Source organism: Dipodomys ordii, unplaced genomic scaffold (genome assembly GCF_000151885.1).
Source record: "Dipodomys ordii isolate 6190 unplaced genomic scaffold, Dord_2.0 Scaffold192, whole genome shotgun sequence".
In the NCBI taxonomy this organism is placed as follows: Eukaryota; Metazoa; Chordata; class Mammalia; order Rodentia; family Heteromyidae; genus Dipodomys; species Dipodomys ordii.
Window position 1 is genome coordinate 3137347 of NW_012267408.1, and position 20317 is coordinate 3157663.

At 48.6% G+C, this 20317-nt stretch overlaps 3 protein-coding genes across 5 annotated transcripts in view; 2 read left to right on the forward strand and 1 right to left on the reverse strand.

The window, feature by feature from the left end:
• Positions 1-12672, forward strand: part of Rtkn (rhotekin) — a 16178-nt gene extending 3506 nt beyond the window's left edge. For 2 of the 3 annotated variants that reach the window (XM_013034615.1, XM_013034616.1), the window contains exons 2-12: positions 5623-5822; positions 7663-7724; positions 7811-7864; positions 7984-8101; positions 8291-8500; positions 9360-9454; positions 9561-9667; positions 9891-10019; positions 10771-10939; positions 11269-11373; positions 11956-12672. In XM_013034615.1, the coding sequence (XP_012890069.1) occupies positions 5623-5822; positions 7663-7724; positions 7811-7864; positions 7984-8101; positions 8291-8500; positions 9360-9454; positions 9561-9667; positions 9891-10019; positions 10771-10939; positions 11269-11373; positions 11956-12293 (1587 nt within the window). In that variant the 3' untranslated portion in view covers positions 12294-12672. Of the gene's footprint in view, positions 1-5622; positions 5823-7662; positions 7725-7810; positions 7865-7983; positions 8102-8290; positions 8501-9359; positions 9455-9560; positions 9668-9890; positions 10020-10770; positions 10940-11268; positions 11389-11955 lie in introns of all 3 variants that reach the window. The other variant, XM_013034617.1, reaches the window with a different exon arrangement.
• Positions 12673-12780: 108 nt separating this feature from the next.
• Positions 12781-16217, reverse strand: Wdr54 (WD repeat domain 54). Its single transcript, XM_013034619.1, has 10 exons — positions 16135-16217; positions 15574-16018; positions 15346-15408; positions 14894-14960; positions 14751-14804; positions 14343-14470; positions 13556-13656; positions 13305-13467; positions 13045-13119; positions 12781-12967 (listed from the first exon to the last, which is right to left on the reverse strand). Exons 2-10 carry the CDS (start codon positions 15793-15795, stop codon positions 12836-12838), a joined length of 1005 nt encoding a protein of 334 aa, XP_012890073.1. The 5' UTR covers positions 15796-16018; positions 16135-16217; the 3' UTR covers positions 12781-12835.
• Positions 16218-16389: 172 nt separating this feature from the next.
• LOC105999554 (chromosome unknown open reading frame, human C2orf81) overlaps positions 16390-20317 on the forward strand; it is an 8098-nt gene continuing 4170 nt past the window's right edge. Inside the window, exon 1 of the mRNA XM_013034602.1 lies at positions 16390-16407. Coding sequence (XP_012890056.1) covers positions 16390-16407 — 18 coding nt within the window. The remainder of the gene's footprint in view (positions 16408-20317) is intronic.

Genomic DNA, 20317 nt, shown 5'->3' on the forward strand with positions numbered 1-20317 from the left:
TTCTGGCTTTTTTCTTTTTGCTTATGTGGTGCTGAGGAATGGAACCCAGGGCCTCAGGCATGCAAGGCAAGCGCTCTACCACTGAGCCACCTTCCCAGCCGCTATTGAAGGGTTTTTAAGTGAAGGAAAGACTCATCAATGGTTTTTAAAGTCATTTAAAACCATTAGATGAGTAAAGAATAAACTGGGTGGTGGAAAGAGGATTGGGGGAAAAGGTATGGCAAGAAAGGTAGTGAAAGACCACCAGGTGGGTGGGTGTTCATGTTGTAGTCATGAGGGAGTAGATTAAAGTGTTTAGGCCAGACACTGGTCGCTCATGCCAGTAATCCTAGCCACTCAAAGGGCCTAGATTTGAGGATTTTGGTTCAAAGCCAGTCCTGGCAGCAAAGTTCATGAGACTCTTACTTCCAATTAACCACTAAAAACCTGGAAGTGTTGCTCTGGCTCAGTGGTAGAATGCTAGCTTTGAGCACAAAAGCTCAAGGACAGTACCCTGGCCCTGAGTTCAAGCCCCAGTACTGGCACACAAATACATGTTTGTTTATGATGAAGAATGATGGAAAGGGTGATTTTAAATGGTGGTGATCAGAAGTGGCAACTTATTGCACATGTGCTGCCTGTGTGGCCCCTGTTCCACTCCCTGGACCAGAGTAATCTAGCTAGTCCAATTATGGGGCCAGTGAGCCTAGATAGTGCCTCAGAATCCTTCTTGGTGTAGCCTTTGCATAAACTGTGCAGGTTGTACCTTCTCACAGTGCCAGTCCTGGTCTGGTTTCTGCTGCATCGGGATGGAACACTTTAATGTGTTTGCCTAGGGAAGGTCACCTTTATTTTGCAGAAAGATGCTAAATGAGTTGAGATCCTGACATTACACAAGTTGTCCTGTATTTGTACATCAGATAAAATCTATTACCATCCCTAGTCCTCTGTACTGTCTGTTACTAGTTACATCTGCACACGATCAATCTTAATTTTACTTCGTTAAAATTAAAACTGGTCTGGGCTCTAGTGGCTCATACCTGTAATTCTAGCTACTCAGGAGGCAGAGATCTGAGAATCTTGGCTTGAAGCTAGCCTGGGCAGGAAAGTTTATGAGCTTCTTATCTCCATTTAACCACTAAAATGCCAGAAGCAGAGCAATGGCTCAAGTGGTAGAATGCTAGCTTTCAGTGAAAAAACTAAAGGACATGGCCCAGGCCCGGAGTTCAAGCCTCAGTACTAACACACACACACACACACACACACACACACACACACACACACACACACACACACACGGTGGGTATGGTGGCCAATACCTGTAATCCTAGGAGGATCCACCATTATGGATCAGCCTGGGAAACGCAGCCCTTATCTTAAAAAAAAAAATTAAATTAATGGGCTGGGAAGGTGGCTCAGTGGTAGAGTGCTTGCCTCCCATGAATGAGGCCCTGGGTTCGATTCCTCAGTACCACATAAGCAGAAACGGCTGGAAGTGGCACTGTGGCTCAAGTGGTAGAGAACTAGTCTTGAGCTGAAGAGCTGAGGGACAGTGCCCAAGCCCAGAGGTCAAGCCCCACAACCGACCAAAAAAAAAAATTAAATTAACATTTAGTTCCTCAATTGCTCAAAGTATATATCATGTGCTAAGATGGTTACTGAATATTTCTATCATCAAAGAATGTTTCATCAGAAGGGTTGGTCAGATTATATAAACAGAATATATAAATGTTTAAATTCTGCACTAGACCTCCTCTCCATCCCCCAGGTTTATTATTATTCTCTCTATTGGAGGTCTGCCTAAGATCTAAGGCAAAAGAGGGGCTTAGTTTTTACTATGGGCAACTTTCCTATAGCCACAGGCTGAGGATGTTGTGTTCTTTTTCCTCAAATCCAGCAGGCCCTCAAAAGAGAGAATGATTAACATTTCCGGGAATGATGATAAGCTAGTTCTGGAGGAGTAAATCCAAGAAGACATTTTGGAGAAGATGACAAGTTGAAAGTACAGGGAGGGGAAGTTTATTTTTAAACATGTGCTAGGCTAGGTAGAGCAGTTGTTGCCATTTAATGTTCACAAAATACCTGGACACATGGGCTGGGAAGGTGGCTCCTTGCATGCATGAGGCCCTGGGTTCAATTCTCAGTACCACATAAACAGAAAAAGCCAGAAGTGGCCCTGTGGCTCAAGTGGTAGAGCGCTAGCCTAGCTGAAGAGCTGAGGGACAGTGTCCAGGCCCAAAGTTCAGGCCCCACGACGACCACCACCACCAACAAAAAAACCTGGACACAGACTGACACTCCGGAGCTTAGATGCTCACAGCTTCCCAGGGAAATGAACTTAGGCTTTGTTGAAGATTCAGAAAGGCACAGAAGGTGGTGAGAAGCAGAACAGGAAGTCTGGGAAGGGTGGGGATGTCTACACAGGGTCTAATATGTTCTGGGGCTTCTGCCCATGACTCCTCCTCTTTCCACCCCAGGGGATCTGACCCTGGTCCTGCTGAGACTCAACTGCTTTTTCCCAGGAAATGCTGTCTATGTTTGGGGACCATGTAGGGTCAGGTTGGGGAGGAAGCAACAAGGAATGTTCCCTGGGGTAAGGAGATGACAAAGCTGAAGATCCCAGAACCTGAGTGCGCTTCTGAGATTCTCTATACAAAAGGCTGGGAGCCAGTTTTCTAAGGCATAGCTGACCCTGAGTCCTGGGAGAGTGGGTTTGGGGCTGGAAGGTGGTGGGCAAATGGGCTAGACGCGTGGGCCCCATGCTGCATCTAGAGCCATCTCTGGGGCTCCAGTGAGCTCATTTCATATAGCCCCCCCACCAGCTTTGCCCCTTCCCCAGCAAGGGGTCACCTTGGACTGGTCCCGCGCCTCCCTAAGGGCCCAGCGCCCTTTCCAAGGTGATGCGGTCCTGTGCAACAGCAAGGGCCAGGCTCCTGGAGGGGCTGTGGGCGTCCGGAGCCCCACAGCCACTCTCGCGGCAATTGGGATCTGATGTCACCCGCGCCCTGAGCGAGCGCCGCAGGCGGAGGCGCTACAGATGCTGCACTGGCGCTGGGCTGCTCAGATTCCCCGCGGCCGCGGCCCTCGGGCCCCAGCGGGCTCCACGGGCTAGTGCTGCTCCCTGGAACCCCTGTGCCATACGGAGCAATGGACAGGGCTAGGGAAGGATCCGTGAGTGCTTGGACTGGGGCTAGGCTAGCCGGGAGGGACTTGAGGAAGGATGCCACTGGCTTCCCGCTTCTCTTTGGAGTTAATGTATTTTGTGCGGGGGGGGGGGGGAGGTATTTAGGGTAGGAACAAACGGGATATAACGTGGGGTAGGGGTTGGCAATCAACGATGCTTAGCAGACAGACAAAGCTAGACTGGGAGGGGCCATGCCAGCTGGGTGGGCTTCCAGGAGGAGGGTCCCTTTGGGATGGGGTTGCCAGTTTTGGGAGATGGATGGTGGATAGTGTTGAAGATGCTGACAGTCCAGCCAAACACATTGGCTCAGAAAACAGTGAAGGAAGAAGTTGCAGGCAGGCTGGCCAAGGCTTTTTGGAAGAGGTGCTCAGATCTTGGACACTTGAAGGCTGGAACCACCAGGGAACAGAAGCCGACCTGGTATGAGGGAGCAGGTCTGAATGGAGCTCATTCACTGTCCTCTTCCAACTGGATGTCTCCACTTGCCTATGTCCTGTCCCATCTGTTTTCCACCTCCTCTTGGAAGCCACCTGGGATCACCTCAGCCAGAAACAAACAGGGTCTATTTCCTGGGAGTGCATTTATGCCATGACAAGGCACTTCTGGAGCAGCCATTAATGTCTACAGCTCTCCTTTCCCAGCTGGACAGCACGGGGATGCTCCAGTATTCATTGGGTAAAATCTACTCCTGCCAAAAATAGCATTGTGGTGAAAACCAGCATCCCTATCACTTATATATACTGTGTGCTCGGCTTTGTGCAGAGTGTTTTACAGCCTGTGTCACTGAGTCCTCACAATTCTAGGATGTGGGGACTATTTCCATCTCCATTTTATAGGTGGGAAAACAAAGGCTTAGAGGAGCTGGGTAATCTATCCGGTGCTTTTTTAAGTACCACTACTTCTCTTTCTTGGTGCTTTTCCCAGGACCTCTTCTTTGACTCCAAGGCATGACCTGTCCAGCCCCTCACTCTTAAACCACTTACTTTCTCATTCCAATTCTTCACTCTGACCTTATCTCCCAAGCTCAGAGGGCCAGAACACAGAGGATGTCCTATTTGGAAGTGCATATAGGGTTTTGTGTGGCATAAATGAAGATTTATGGGAGCATACCACTTGATATGTGTCTTCACTGTTCCCCCAAATCTCTTTTCCCTTCCCAGGTTCCCAGGATCACAAACTTTGGTGACTAAGTATGCACACCTATGTATCTGTACGTGAAAATATACACACATAAGTACATATATCACACATGAATTATAGCTTGTATCATATTGTCCTTTTCTCATGCTACAGATTTTGGAGTGTTTTTTTTGTTTGTTTTGTTGGTGGTGGGGCTTGAACTCTGGATCTGGGTGCTGTCCCTCAGCTCTTCAGCTCTTCAGTTCAAGGTGAGCGCTCTACCACTTGAGCCACAGCACCACTTCCAATTTTCTGGTGGTTAACTGGAGATAAGAGTCTCACGGACTTTCCTTCCCAGGCTGGCTTTGAACCACAATTCTCAGATCTCACTCAGCCTCCTGAGTAGCTAGGATTACAGGTGTGAGCCACCGGTGCCTGGCTTGAGTTTTTAAAAATGTGTATATATATGTCTAACTTATTCTTTAATTTCTGCAATATTACATGGTAGAGATGTTGTAAATTACTTAACCAATGTCCTACTGAAGGGCTTTAGACTCCTTTAGACTAATGGTTAAGCTGGTACTGGTAGCTCACACATGTAAACCAAGCTAGTTAGGAGGACAAGATTTGAGTATTGCAGTTTGAGACTAACCTGGGCAGAAAAGTCTAAGAGACTCTTGCCTCCAATTAGCCAGCAAAAAACGGAAGTGGAGGTGTAGCTCAAGTGGTAGAGCTAGCCTTGAGCAAAAAAGCTAAGCAAGAGCCTGAAGCCCTGACTTCAAGCCCCAGTACTGGTACTGAAATAAAATAAATGAAACAATGTTTGGTGAATATTTTTGTACATATGGCTTTGTCTAATTAAATATGTTAACTATATCTGTAGAATAAACTTAGTTATTAGATATTTAGAAGAAAGGATATATAAATCCAAATTGTGTTCAAAAGAGGCAGAAGGAATTTGTATTCCTAAACATCAAATGAATAAGAAGACTATTTCTATAGGGCTTTTCTGATTATTCTTGAGCAGTTTTGGGTGAGATTCAAGGCTTTTTTCTTTTTTAAGTTTTGTTTTGCAATAGGATCTTCACTGGGTAGCTCAGACTAGATTAGAACTTTAAGCAGGCTTTGAACAGGCTGGCTTCAAATATGAGATCCTCCTGCATCGGCCTCTGGAGTGCAGGTATTGCAGGAATGAACCACCATACCTGGCTCTATACTTGCTCTTGAATTGCATAAACCATTAGCCTTATGTCAGTTTTTCGTAAACTTGGGGACTGGGAAAGGGGTGTGCTTTAGTCTGTTTTCTGACTGACATTTCCTTTCCATCATTCCCTGGCTAGGACACAGAGTTGCAGAGGAAGCTAGACCATGAGATCCGGATGAGGGAAGGGGCCTGCAAGCTGCTGGCAGCCTGTTCCCAGAGAGAGCAGACTCTGGAGGCCACCAAGAGCCTGCTGGTGTGCAACAGCCGCATCCTAAGCTACATGGGTGAGCTGCAGCGGCGCAAGGAGGCCCAGGTGCTGGGGAAGACCAGCCGGCGGTGAGCACGGGGAGGCAAGGCCTCAGGGGGAGCAAGAGGCTTTCCAGGTGATGGTGTTACAGCAAAAGCTACAGAGTGCGGACCACCCTGCAGACCACCTCCTTGGGAAGGCCTGTGTGGGGAGTGGAGGACACTTTGGCGTTTTTCCACTGTGGTGTATTATCTAAAGTAGCTAGGGCTGGCTGGACTCAGTAAAGCTCATTTGGGAACTCTGTGGGAGCTGGAAGTGTAATGGATGGTGAGTCAAGCAAAAGCACTCATTTGCTAAGTCTTACCTGGGATTTGATAAGTCTGGCTGGCTTGCTAGCTTCTGGAAAACTAATTTTCTCAAAGCCAGTTCACCAAATGGCCAATTTGTTAAATGACCAACTTACAACAATTGACAATAGTTTGTTATACCTGAGATCTACCATCAGAAGCAGAAATCAGGAAAACAAACCATTAAAAAAAACCCACTTAAAGGAAAGCTACCCATTCGTATAAATTAGATCACACATTCTAAGAGGGCTTAGCTGCTGAAGATGAAACACAGTACCCTGATGGTAGACTCTGCTCATCTGACACACCCACTGTGAAATGGCTCAGGGGATGCTGTGACAACTGGCCATTTTGGGTAAGTTGCCATTTGGAGAATTGACTTCTGGCAAGGCAGGCTGCCTCATGGAGAGATCGTCCCAGCTCCTCAATTATAGTGCCAGCCATAGTGGCTGAATGAAAGGCAGGTGCTAGCTTACCATGGAGCTAACAGAAGATGAAGCAGACTCTACAGCTGTCCCTTGTAGCTAAGGGGCCAGTAGGCACAGAGGGCAGCTGCTTCTGGGCATATGCTGCCTCCTCAGGTGGCCAGCCAGCGCACTGCTCTGCCTGGGTCACCTCACAAGGAGGTGTGAGGTCCAACCCAACTCCTGGAAGCCAAATATACTTCTATCAGTGCCACATCACTAAGACAGAAAGTATATGAGTGCCATGATAAACAAGTATGGACAGACTGGCTGTCACCTTTGGAGATGGACACAGGCTCAGAGAATCCCAGTGACGGGTGTGGAGCAGAGGATGCTGAATATGTGGAGCTCTAGGGAGCCCCAGGCACTGGGAAGGTGCCATTTACCTAGTCAGGAAGGTATATGAGAAATCAAACTTGGAAGGAGGGGCAGTGGAGAGGACAAGGGAACTATGGTGAATGGAATAAAAATGTTCCCTACTTATGATACGTGTGTGTGTGTGTGTGTGTGTGTGTGTGTGTGTGTGTGTGTGTATATATGTATATATATATACACACATATATACATATATATATTTTTTTTTTGCTAGTCCTGGGGCTTGAACTCATGCCTGGGCACTGTCCCTGAGCTTCTTTTTGCTCAGGGCTAGCACCCTATCAGTTGGGCTGCAGCACCACTTCTGGCTTCTTCTGTGTATGTGGTACTGAGGAATCAAACCCAGGGCTTCATGCATGCTAGGCAAGCACTCTACCACTAAGCCACATTTCCAGCCCTTGTGATATTTTAATCTCATCAAACATTGGTCAAATTATATTCTGGCTGACCTAGTTGCACTTCTATATCAAAGAAGAAATGAAGCTGGGGGTGGTAGTGCATGCTTGTAATACCAGGATTCCGGGGGCTGAGGCAGAGGATCTGGAGTGTCTTGAAACCAAGCAAACCTCTGGGTTCTGGCAACAACTCACCATCAAAGTCCCTCAGTCCCATGACAAGCCTGGCTAGAGACCTCTGGGCTGGGACTCTGGGACCAGAGAGCTCCAGAGCCCTTGGGAACCAGAGCAAGGGAAGGGGAAGACTGTGTGTGGAGTCTAGGCCAGGACCTGGTGATCTACCCACAGGCCTTCTGACAGCCGGCTGCCTGCTGAGCGCACCCCATGCCGAGGCCGGGTCTGCATCTCTGGTAAGAAGCAGTTGCCCCAGCTGCTAGCTCCCCTCATCTGGCCATGTCATCTCCTCAACCCCTTTTCCTACCCCTCTGCCCCTTAGACCTCCGGATTCCACTCATGTGGAAGGACACAGAATATTTCAAGAACAAAGGTGGTGAGTTCCACACCCTGGGAGTGCCCCTGAAGTTAAAGGTTCTTGTGGCGAGTATGTACACACACACACACACACACTCCATACCCCCGATATGTACGTATGTATGTGTGTATATTCAGACCTGCACCGCTGGGCTGTGTTCCTGCTGCTGCAGCTAGAGGAACAGATTCAGGACACAGAGATGATTCTGGTGGACAGGACCCTCACAGACATCTCCTTTCAGAACAATGTGCTCTTGTGAGTATCACAACTCCTCCTTTCTCCACTCCGCTCCAGTCTCCCATAAGGCAATTTGGGGTAGGGACATGGAAGAGGAGGAGGAAGATGGGTACCTGGTTTTCTCGGTGTAGCTTCAGTACTTGTATCCCATCTTTTACTGTGTGCCCGTCCTGTGACCACATTCTTTGTCCTTCTGCACCTCTGCAGCACTGAGGCAGGGCCAGACTTTGAACTACGGCTGGAGTTGTATGGGGCTTGTGTGGATGAAGAAGGGGCTCTGGCTGGTGCTCCCAAGAGGCTTGCTACCAAGCTCAGCAGCTCTCTGGGTCGCTCCTCAGGGAAGCGTGTCCGAGCGTCACTGGACAGTGCTGCAGGCTCGGCAAGCAGTACCATCCTGCTACCCACTCCAGCTGTGGGGTAAGATCTACACCACCCTCACTACTCTCAGCTTCTGTGTCCTGCCCACAGGTGGCCTTTGAGCCGTGTTGAACATCACAGCCCACTTTGCACTGTTGCTAGCACACGCTTATATGTCATGGCTGGAAGGCATTCTGGCATACCTTAGAGCTGGGCCTAAGCCAATCCTCAAGATCAATAGGAAGGTAGAGAAAGTCAAGCTCTGGGCTTTTAATGGCTCTTGATTGTAGATAGATGTACACATACACAACAGAGGTCCCTAGTTGGAACAGGGTAGACTGGGCTTGTGGTAGAGGCATCCGGAGGTACTAATGGAATCACAGACTCTGAGGAGCTATAAACTACTGGCAGCTTACATCTTTTCTTTTTCCTTGTGCCAGTACTAGAGCTTGAACTTAGAGCCTGGGTGCTGTTCCTTAGCTATTTTTCAAGCTAATGCTCTACCACTTGAGCCACAGCTCCACTTCCATCTTTTTGACGGTTAATCGGAGATAAAGAGTCTTATGGACTTTCCTGCCTGGGCTGGCTTCAAACTGTGATCCTCAGATCTCAGCCTCTTGAGTAGCTAGGATTTCAGGTGTGAGCCACCAGTACCTGGCTTTTACTGGCAAGTTTCTTAATATCTGTAAGCCTTAAGTTGACTCATGTATTAAGTGAAGATGTCATCAACATCACAGGGCTGTCAAGGGAATGCAGTTGGCATAACATATGTAATGCACAGATCCTTCAAGTTCCATAGTGTGATGAACAGTTAAAATTCACTCCAACCAGATGGGGAGGCGAGCTAGTTTTCTATGCTCAGCTCTCAGAGCTCCTGTTATGGAAAATATGAACTGATGCTTCCTCCTCTTTCCTCTAGAGGTCCTCGTTACCACCTCTTGGCTCACACCACACTCACTCTGGCTGCAGTACAAGATGGGTTCCGTACACATGACCTCACTCTTGCCAGTCATGGTATGTGTGTGTAGGGGGAGGGGGCACTGGTGATGGCAAGAGGGAACATGACATGTCACGTCCCTTCTCATTCCGCACCCTCACTCTGCATTTCCTCCTGCCCTAGAGGAGAATCCTGCCTGGCTGCCCCTTTATGGTAGTGTGTGTTGCCGTCTGGCAGCTCAGCCTCTCTGCATGACCCAGCCCACTGCCAGTGGTACCCTCAGAGTGCAGGTGAGGGGGCTCTGAGGAGTTAAAGGGAACAGGAAAGAGGCAAAGGCAAGCTGAATCACCTAGGGCTATTGAAAAATGAAGATGTGGGTGGGTGATGGGGGCATGGAAAGACCAGAGAGGGAGAGGAAGGGGGTGGGCAAAAAGGGCAGGCTGTCACTGGGGGATTGGGAAGGAGGTGCTGGGGAGTATGTTCCCCCCAGGAAACACGGAGTCATTTATGCAGCAAGCTGGGGAGCTACAGAACGGGGCACAAGTGTATGGAGTCCTGAAAGGCACAAATCTCTTCTGTTACCATCGACCCGAGGATGCAGACACTGGGGAAGATCCGCTGTTGACTATTGCAATCAACAAGGTGATGGGTCCCCTAGTGGTGAGGCCATTGGGGGCCTGGGCTTAGGTGCCTCTGCTTCAGGCCCTAAGAGAGTGGAGGCAGACCTCAGAGACAGGGAAGCTGGCTTCCTGCCTTAACAACATCACACCCTGCTTCAGAGCCAAGGACGCAGAGGGGTCCTTACTGCTCTACCTCCCAGCAGCACTAGAAAGGTCACCTTGCTTACTCACCATCTTCAGCCACTTCAGAGTCTCAGAGAATTCTTCCATCAGTTTCGGACTTTGATTCCTCTTTCCGAGTTTCCTTCAGCTTGTTATTTGTATCTATGTTACCATTTGCTGCTCTTCTCTCCTTACCCAGGTCTAGTTGCATTTCTTTGCTTCCTAGTCCTTTTGTTGGCTTTCCTGCCCACTGTGTTTTGATTCTGTTTTGCTTTTTTTTGGTGCTTGGGATCAAAATCAAAATGCCGGACAGGTGCTCTATCATCAAGGTACACCCCAGATCCCTACCTGTTTTGAACTACTGGAAACCGTGGCCTTGGTGCCCATCTCTGTCCCTCTTTCCCTTCTCAACCTACTCCTCCTTCCCTGACTAGGCATGGACTGTCTCTTCCCCAGCCTTTTCTTGCCATTCTTTCCATTAGGAGGCAGATGTGAAGGGTCAGAGAAAGCCCATAGCACTTCCTTCTAGGAAGGGATGACCTCATTGCCTCACATCACTGCTGAGTTCTCTGACTAAGGAGCGGGAAATAGCCCACTTATTCCTCTTCTAGGAGACACGGGTCCGGGCAGGGGAGCCAGACCAGGCCCCTGGACGGCCCCTCACCCTTAGCATCAGTAACCAGTACGGGGATGATGAGGTGACACACACCCTTCAGACAGAGACTCGGGAAGCCCTGCAGAACTGGATGGAGGCACTGTGGCAGCTTTTCTTTGACATGAGTAAGAGAGAACGGGGCTGGGTTGAACCTTTGGGAGAAATTGAGGGTTTGGCACTCATGGCTCATGCCTGTAATCTTAGCTCCTCAGGAGGCTGAGACTTGAGAATCATGGCTCAAAGCCAGCCCAAGCAGACAAATTTGAGAGACTCTTACCTCTAATTAACCAGTAAAAAGACAGAAATGGATATGTGGCTCAAGTGGTAGAATGCCAGCTTGAATGAAAAAGCTAAGAGAGAACGTGTTGTTTTTTTATTTTCTTTTACAAATGGAAGAAAATGTATCAAGAGAGAAGGCAACCTGGCCCTCTAACAGTTAGTGCTCTTCCTGCAGGCCAGTGGAAGCAGTGCTGTGATGAAGTCATGAAAATTGAAACTCCTGCTCCCAGGAAGCCCCCTCAAGCACTGGCCAAGCAGGGGTCCTTATATCATGAGATGGGTGAGTGAGAGGAAGGTATACTTAGGGAACCTGGCGGGAACTGGGCTTGGGGGCTTTAAGGGAACCCAGATAATGGAAACAAAGTGCACCTTGGGCTAAGGCAGATCTCTGGGGACCCAAGTCCCACCCAGTCCTATTATATTCCTTTCTGCTCTCCAGTTCTTCTTAGAACTACCTCCTCTAAAGCTCACCACCACTGCCCCCCCCCCAAAAAAAACCCCAAAAGGTTCATTTCATGACATTTTTTCCTAATTTCTTCTTTTCTGTTTCCCTTTCTGCATGCGGATTGCTGTCTCTTCCTCTGACCTCTCACTTGCCTGGCACCGCTTTCATTTTTTCTCCTCTTTCCTGGTTTCTTCACCTACTTCTGCTCCCTCTACCCTGAATCCCACAGTCTTATCAGAGCCTATGGCTTCAGGGAGCCCAGGTGAAGGGCTGCTCCTACAGGATAACGCAATCTCGGCTGAGATCCGGGCTTTGCTTTCCTCCTATTACAGTGACAGGTGATGAGCAGGGCTTGGGTGGGCCTGGGGCCTGAGCTCTGACTAGCGCCCTCCCCTCAACCCCTTCCTGATGCCACAGCTATTGAGCCGCTGGATGACATCGCAGCGGTGACAGACATCCTGGCCCAGCGGGAGGGCGCAAGGCTGGAGTCGCCCCCACCCTGGCTAGCTATGTTCACAGATCAGCCTGCCTTGCCTAGCCCCTGCTCACCTGCCTCAGTGACCCCAGCCCCATCTTGGACCCACCCTCTGCCCTGGGGGAGACCCCGGACCTTTTCCCTGGATGCTGTCCCCTCAGACCACTCCCCTGGGGCTTCTCGCTTGGCTTCCCCCCTCCCTAATCAGCGGTCCCCACAGTCCAGAGGCCTCTGCAGCAGCAAAGGTCCATTCCGAACTTGGCTGCAGTCACCAGTGTGAGGCCAAGGTGCTGACAACAGGATCTGGCCAGAAAAGAAAATGACCTATGTACAGTTGGGCTCTGGATCTGGCACTGCCTGCAGCAAGTTAGCCAGCTTGGCCTTCTCTTCCTCTCCTGGACTAGGGGTAGGTGGGGAGAGAGAACAGAAGCTGTTCTTAAGCTGTGGTTGCCATGGTACTGAGGGGAGCTCATTACAGGAGTTAGCTGGGACCCTCTAAACCCTTCCTGGGGAAAAAAACTGGAACATTACTGCCCTACCTCCCTGCACTAACCAGCTTTGAGGATGGCACTGAAGAGCCCTGGGAGAAAATGTACCTCCTTTGTGACTCTTACACACTATTAAAGTTATTTAACAGCTGCCTCCATCTGGTTCCTGAGTGCAGGTTGCCTCTCTCCAAGAGGTGAGTCCTGCCCCACCCGCACCTTCCTGGAGCTTGGCCCACTACTTAGAAATATGACCATGACACTGAGTAATCAGACAAGCACTGTGTGGAGGAATACTTTATAAATACCACAGGCAAAAAGGAGGACCACTTTTCTCTCACACACTGGTGAATCTCAGGATCTCTGCAAGGTCATAGCCCGTCACTGCAAAGGAGCTGCCTGAGGGCTCACAGAACCGAGCACCGCATACCTGGGTGTCAGATACACACTCACCATGACAGTGTTCCACCTGAGGGAGAAGAGAGCTGGTCAGGACCTGCTGTCCTATGTTTGGGTCCCCCACTCTAAACCTTCCATGATATACACCTCAATGGAGCCACTCTCCGGACTTCTGCTTAGCTTCCAGATATGAACAAAGGTGTCCTCAGCTGCAGAGAGTAGCTATGTTTAAAAAGAAAAAAAAGGAAAAGGGAGAGTCAGAACTCCTTGACAGGATGGATATAGACCAGAATATCCAATCCAAGTATCCTGGGCAAGGGCACAGTGAGTAGAGACAAATTTGTGTCATTCCTCTCAGTGTCTCAGTACCAAGAAAAAGGGTATGTTGGGATACAGAAGAGACTGACCTTTCCCACCTCTGGAGCTATGTCCAGGGCAGAGATGGCCCGGGCATGGGCATTGATCTGGACATGAAGATTTCCTGTGGTAGCCTCATACAGACATATTTGTCCATTCCCATAACCTGCTGCTACAATCCCCTGCCACAGCTGCACAGAGGAACATGGGACCCTGCATGGGTGACATTCACTTTGTTTGTGCTAGATCCAAGTGAACACCCTACCCAGAAGCTACCCCAGGAAGGCCACAGCCCCCTTACCCCAATCCTGGTATGTGGGTCAGTAATGTAAATTCAGGTCCTGTACGCCAGACGCACAGCAAGCCGGAATTATCTGCTGTTACCATGTCAGCCAGACCATCCTGAGGGGAAAAGTGGAGTCAGCTCTTCCCTTTCTTCCCTACTGTGGTCCTGAATACAAATCATGAGGGAAAAGATAACACATTTGTCTCTCAAGTGAAGGGGCAAGATGTGGATCTCTCACAAGCTGGACCCACCAGAAACTCTCCTCAGAGTTGCTTAAGAAGCAGGGACTCAGGGATGGGAATGTAGCTTACTGGTAGAGTGCGTCTAGCATGCATGAAGTCCTGAGTTTGATTTCTTAGTACCACATAAACAGAAAAAGCCAGAAGTGGTGTTGTGGCTCAAGTGGTGGAGTACTAGCCTTGAGCAAAAGAAGCTCTGGAACTGCCCAGCCCTGAGTTCAAGCCTCAGGACTGGCAACATAAAAAAAAAAAAAAGGGGACTCAGCAGGTACCAGTGGCTCATGCTTGTGATACTAACTACTCAGGAGGCTGAGGTCTAGGGATCACAGTTTACACACACACATACACGGGGGGGGGGGGGGGAGGGGAAACAGGATGAGATGGTTGTTCTTGCATATATTATAGAGTCTCACAATATCCCTTAACCTCCTTCATGTATTAGAAGAGGATGCATAACTGTCCTTACTAAATAGATGAAATTTAGGTGCCATGACTTTCTGGAGATCTTCCAGTGAACCAGTCTTGACCAGGCTCACTAAAATAGGTAAGGGAAGTCCACTCACCTGTCCCTGAGCAGGTTCCGTGGCAATATCTGTGATTGGTGTCTGGTGCTCAGCAAGCTCTTCACTCAGGACAATATTGGGACCCTTGGCTGGGATGTCAAACACCAGCACCTGGCCTGACCATGTTCCTGTAGCCAGAACCAGTATCTCACTGATGACTTCCTCACCCTCTTGGGTCTCCAGCCTCCATGATCAGCATTCCCTCTATGCCAGAAATCTTAGTAACAAACTCATCCGGTCACTCCCTGACTCTGAACCCTTCCATGTCTTTTCAGAGCCTCAGATCCCCTTCTCTCTCACTCTTCCCTCCAACCCTCACAATTTCTTCTAGCCCTCAGCATCTTCCTGCCTGAAGATCACACCCCTATACCCAACACCCCTTAATGCCATGCCCTTGGTCCCCCTCACCCACACAGATGAAGTGGCCACTGGCAGCAATTCCTCGGGCAAACAGAGCCTGTACTGAGTATGAAAACAGAAACTATCAGAAATAGTCCTCTACCCCCCAAAACAGCATATGCTCTACCAACCCCACCTGGTAGTCCACATACCTGAAGAGGCATCTCCAGAGTCCAGTGCATGCCAATAGACCATAGTGGAGCCATCCGATTCATACATCTGGGGTGGGGGGCAGGAATGGGAGTATACTCCAGTTTGACCTAGGCTGAGTTCTGTACTGAGCACTTCACATATCTATATCAGCTTTAACCCATTTAATTCACAAAACTGTTCTGGGAAGGAGGCACTATTTTTTAATCCCTACTTTTCAGAGGAGAACACAGAAGCTCTGCCCAAGGTCATACAGTTAGTAAAGGGGACAGATACTAGATATGGTATTTGGGAACTGGAGAAAATAAAAGGAATGAAGATGAAAAATATAGGAAGCATGGACTATGCATGGAGAAAGTTTGGAAGTGCTTAGCGGCAAATGGGCAGGCCCTGGGGGCATTGAAGGGAAGGAAATTAAGATGGCTGGAGAGAGGACAGGAAGATCCTTTCTTACCTGTATCCCTCGATGTGAAGTGAGTACCAGCAATACTCGGAAGGGGAGGACACACCAGTGGACCTGGAGAGATGTAGATCATAGTAAGGCAAAGATCAGAGTAAAGAGACATAACGCGTCTCTTACTCTAAGTGGAAATTCTGAGAGGGAGGGAAAGCCTATTTCTTGAAGTATGAAAAGAACAGAGGGGTAGAGCTGAGTTCAACAACCCCGTTCCCCACTCCACACCTGAGTGATAAGTGGAGGGCTCACTCCTGCGCCTTCCTTAGCCAGGAGTTGGCGCTGGGCCAAGGGTACACCATCCGGGGCGGCGCTGAGAAGCTGTGCGTTTGGCCCATGTACTACACCAAAATGCGTCAGGTTGCGGGCTGGCAGCTGCAGTACAGTGAGGTTGTTAACCAGGGGGGCCGCAGAACCTCGAAGGGGAATGGAGCGCTCCCGACGGAACATCCTGGGGACAGAGTGGCAGCGAGGAGCGGCGGAGGGCAATAAGATCCTCAGATCGGTGGTGTGATGGGGTGACCCGAGGGACGCGATGGGGATGGGTCACATGCTGGCAGGAGGCTCTCGGGGGGCCGGGGAGGAGAGTCCCAGGGCTGAGTCACGGAGCCATAAGGGAATCCCAGAGGAGAAATAATGAAGTCATAGGACGCGGTGCTCCCAACTGCCGGAGCTTAAAAAACAACAACAACAAAAAAGACAAAATGAGGCCTCCAGGACCTTCTTCCTTCGGCTCGGCTTTCTGAAGACCCCTGCAAGGTCAGAGGTTACACCCACAACCCCAGATACCCTTGCCTGATTCCTCCTGGATCGTGCGGTCCCTCCGAATCCGCCGCCACCATAGAGACGACGCACCTACGCACGGCCTTTGGGCGGGACGAATGGTAGCTCTACGTCACGCACGCGCGGCGCAGTTGCCGGGGCAACCGTGGGCGGGGCGAGCGCCCCAACGCGCTGCGTGGTTGCCGAGGCGACCGTTAGGCGGCAGCGTCGGGTCCCAGAGGCAGCTCAAACACCTGGAGGTGTTGGAGGACCGCCGTGACGATGTCTCACGAAGGCACGGTGAGCGTTGGCTCAACTACGGGTGTGTCGGAGCTGGGGTCGGCCAATAAGGTCGGTGTCGAAAACACTGGGACAGATTCGCGCCTTCTGGGCATTCAAGATGATCAAAGAGGCCAAAGTGGTACTTGGGCACCAAGTCTACATCTGTACCGTGCTTACCCACATGCATTGGTCACACTCCGGCCCTGAAAGAAGAGAGTCAATAGCTGGTGTGGAAAGAAAAAGAAAGGAATTCGAAACAGCATCTGACAGTTCTCTTACCTTGAGGCAACCTATTTGGAAAATCCAGGATAGATCAGGCTTTTGGGTTTAGGTGTTGGGAGAGAAATCATGTTTTGATCATTAAAGGGGAAAAACAAATTCAGCAACAACTCTGAGGCTATACTGAAAGTTAAGTTGTTTAAAGGCAGACGTTTTAAAGTATTTGTAGAGCCTTTGTGCAAAAAAAAAATCACTATCCTCGGGTCAGAACATGTATAAGAGACTGTCAGAAGGTAGAAGCCTAAGGAAGTAACTGTTATACCAGTGCTATCTACCTTGCTTCCACCAGGCCTCGGCTTGAGAGAGGGCTGTTCCTGCTGGTGGAATGGAGTGGAGAAATGAGGCATTTTAAGCTCAATGTGAGGTGTATGGAACACTAGATTTGACAGGAGAATGAATTTTAGAGAAATATGAGGCAATAAGGTTGTGGGAGGAGAAGGTAGGTAAAGACCATACTTGGAAAGACCATACTTGTGGAAAGAACCACATTCCATGAGATGTTGTGGGATTAAGGAGAGTCCCCCAAAAGGATAACTTTTCATGTTCCCTAAAGTGAATTTGGAGGAGTTTGCAGTCTCATTGTAGAGAATTTACAAAATAGAGAAGAGCCAGGTGCTGGTGGCTCACGGCCTGTAATCCTAGCTACTCAGGAGGCTGAGATCTGAGGATTGCAGTTCAAAGCCAGCCTGGGCAGGAAAGTCTGTGAAACTTTTTGTTTTTTGCTGGTCATGGGGCCTGAACTCTGGGCCTGGGCACTGTCCCTCAGTTCTTCAGCTCAAGGCTAGTGCTCTACCACTCAAGCCACAGCACCACTTCTGAGTTTTTCTGCTTATGTGGTGCTGAGGAATCAAACTCAGGGCTTCATGCATGCAAGGCAAGTGCTCTACCACTGAGCCACCTTCCCAGCCCGGTCCTGGGACTCTTATCTCCTATTAAGCACCAGAAAACAGGAAGTGGCGCTGTTGTTCAAGTGGTAGAGCTCTTGCCTTGAGGTGAAGAGCTCAGGGACAGCATCCAAGCCCAGAATTCAAACCCCAGGACAGACCCCCCCAAAAAAAAATTAGAGAAGAGCATACGTTTGTAATTGTTTTAGTGTTTTAATTTTTGTATGTGTTGGTCTATATAGCTGGTATAAGTAGGACGCCATTTTGTGTCCTGCTTCTTTCACTCAACATTACATCCTGATCATTTTCCTTTGCCATGACGATTCTTTCTAAATATTATCTTTGATCATTGTATAGTATTATGTAGATACAGTACAATTAATCATCTATTCTCTTCTTCAAAGACATCCTATTTTCAATTAGACACAACACTATAGGGAATATGCAGGAGGATATATTTTTATAATTATGTCAGCATAAATGTTCTGGATGTATTTATTTAGAACTATAATTGCAGCTTTGAATGGGTATAGTTTTCATTTGTGTGTGTGTGTGTGTGTGTGTGTGTCCCACACTCAGGGTCTGGATGCTGTCTCTTAGGGTTTTTGAGTTTTTTTTTTTAGCCAGTCCTGGGGCTTGAATTCAGGACCTGGGCACTGTCCTTGAGCTTCTTTTGCTCAAGGTTACCACTCTACCGCTTGAGCCATAGTGCTACTTCCAGCTTTATCTGTTTATGTGGTGCTGAGGAATTGAACCCAGGGCTTCTGGCATGCTAGGCAGGCACTCTACCACTCAGCCATATTCCCAGCTCCCTTTTTGTTTATTTTTGGTTTTTGTGCCCATCCTGAGGCTTGAATTCAGAGCCTGTCCCTGAATGCTTGTGCTCAAGGCTAGTGCTCTAGCACTTGAGCCACAGCTGTACTTTGGCTTTTTGGTGGTTAATTGGAGGTAAGTGTCTCATGGACTCTCTTGCCTGGGCTGGCTTCAAACTGTGATCCTGATATTTCAGCCTCTTGAGTAGCTAGGATTAAAAGCATGATCCACCAATGTCTGACTCTCAGTTTTTTTGCTCAAGGCTGGTGCTCTACTACTTAAGCTGTACTACCACTTCTGGCTTTTTTGGTGTTTAATTGGAAATAAGAGTTTCATAGATTTTCCTGCCTGAGCTGTATTTGAACTGTGATCCTCAGATCTCAGGCTCTTGAGTAGTTAGGGTTACAGGTATGAGCCACCAGCACCTGACTATTTTCACTTTCTGTTTCCTCGTCTGTTATTGAGTCAATATTTCACTGTGTTATCCAGGCTGGACTCCAATTCTGAGATCAAGTTGGGACTGTACTGCCATGCGCAGCCCAAGAACCATTTTTTTTGGGTCCGGTCGTGGGGCCTGAACTCTGGGCCTGGGTGCTGTCCCTCAGCTCTTCAGCTCAAGGCCAGTGCTCTACCACTTGAGCCACAGCGCCACTTCCGGCTTTTTTCTTTTTGCTTATGTGGTGCTGAGGAATCGAACTCAGGGCCTCACGCATGCAAGGCAAGCGCTCTACCACTGAGCCACCTTCCCAGCCCCGAAACTTTTTTTTTCTTTTTTCTTTTTGGCGTTTTCAATGTGTGAACTTAAGATCTTGCCTAGAACTTGTTAGGCAACTACTCTGCTGCTTTAGCCAAAACTAACCCTTTTTGTTTTCAGGTTATTTTTTACACAAGGTCTCACTTTTTGTCCAGCCAGGCCACAGACATAATCCTTGTACTTATGTTCTCCCACTTACTTGAGATGACATGTGTGTGACATGAGCACACTCAGTTTACTCGTTGAGATAGGGGGTCTTATTAACTTTTTTCCAGGACTAGCCTGGAACTGGGATCTTCCTGATTTTCACATCTAAAGTAGCTTGGATTATGGACATGAGCCAGATTAAAATTTTCTATAGGGGCTGGGAAGATGGCTCAGTGGTAGAGTGCTTGCCTTGCATGCATAAGGCCCTGGGTTTGATTCCTCAGCACCACATAAGCAGAAAAAGCCAGAAGTGGCGCTGTGGCTCAAGTGGTAGAGCACTAGCCTTGAGCTGAAGAGCTGAGGGACAGTGCCCAGGCCCAGAGTTCAGGCTCCATGACCAGCAACAACAAATATATGTATATATATGTATATTTAATTTTTATTGTTATTATAAAGATGATGCATAGAGGAATTACAGGTATATAAGTCAGGTAAGGAACACATTTCTTTTTGTTCAATGTTACCCCTACCCTAGCTCTCTCCTATTTTTCTTTCCCATCCTTACCTGTAAGCTATATAGTTAATTTTCAATACAGAGTTGAGTGAATACAACTGCTGCATTTATTTGCCGTTTTGTTGTTGTTGTTGGTCATGGGGCACTGTCCCTCAGCTCTTCAGCTCAAGGCTAGCACTTTACTACTTGAGACACAGCGCCACTTTCAGCTTTTTCTGCTTATGTGGTTCTAAGGAATCAAACCCAGGGCTTCATGCAAGCAACGCAAGCATTCTACCACTGAGCCACCTTCTCAGCCCCATTTATTTGCCTTTTACCCACCCCCCCCACCACCAAAGACAGATAAATGAACAATACAAAAAGAGAAACAGTAACAAAGAAAAAACCCTGTTGTTTCAATTTCCTGGAATTCATTGCGATAAATAGTATTTTATGTGGGGTTGGGAAGGTGGCTCAGTGGTAGAGCGCTTGCATGCCTGAGGTCCTGGGTTCGATTCCTCAGCACCACATAAGCAAAAAGAAAAAAGCCGGAAGTGG

What these genes read in the sequence shown, in the direction of transcription:
- Wdr54 (XM_013034619.1), bottom strand. Translation starts at nt 15,795, where the DNA reads ATGTTCCGTCGGGAGCGCTCCATTCCCCTTCGAGGTTCTGCGGCCCCC. An exon ending in GCCCTCCACTTATCACTCAG is followed by an intron (nt 15,409 to 15,573) that starts GTGTGGAGTGGG and finishes ACATCTCTCCAG; the next exon opens with GTCCACTGGTGTGTCCTCCC. An exon ending in ACCCACATACCAGGATTGGG is followed by an intron (nt 13,468 to 13,555) that starts GTAAGGGGGCTG and finishes TCACCCATGCAG; the next exon opens with GGTCCCATGTTCCTCTGTGC.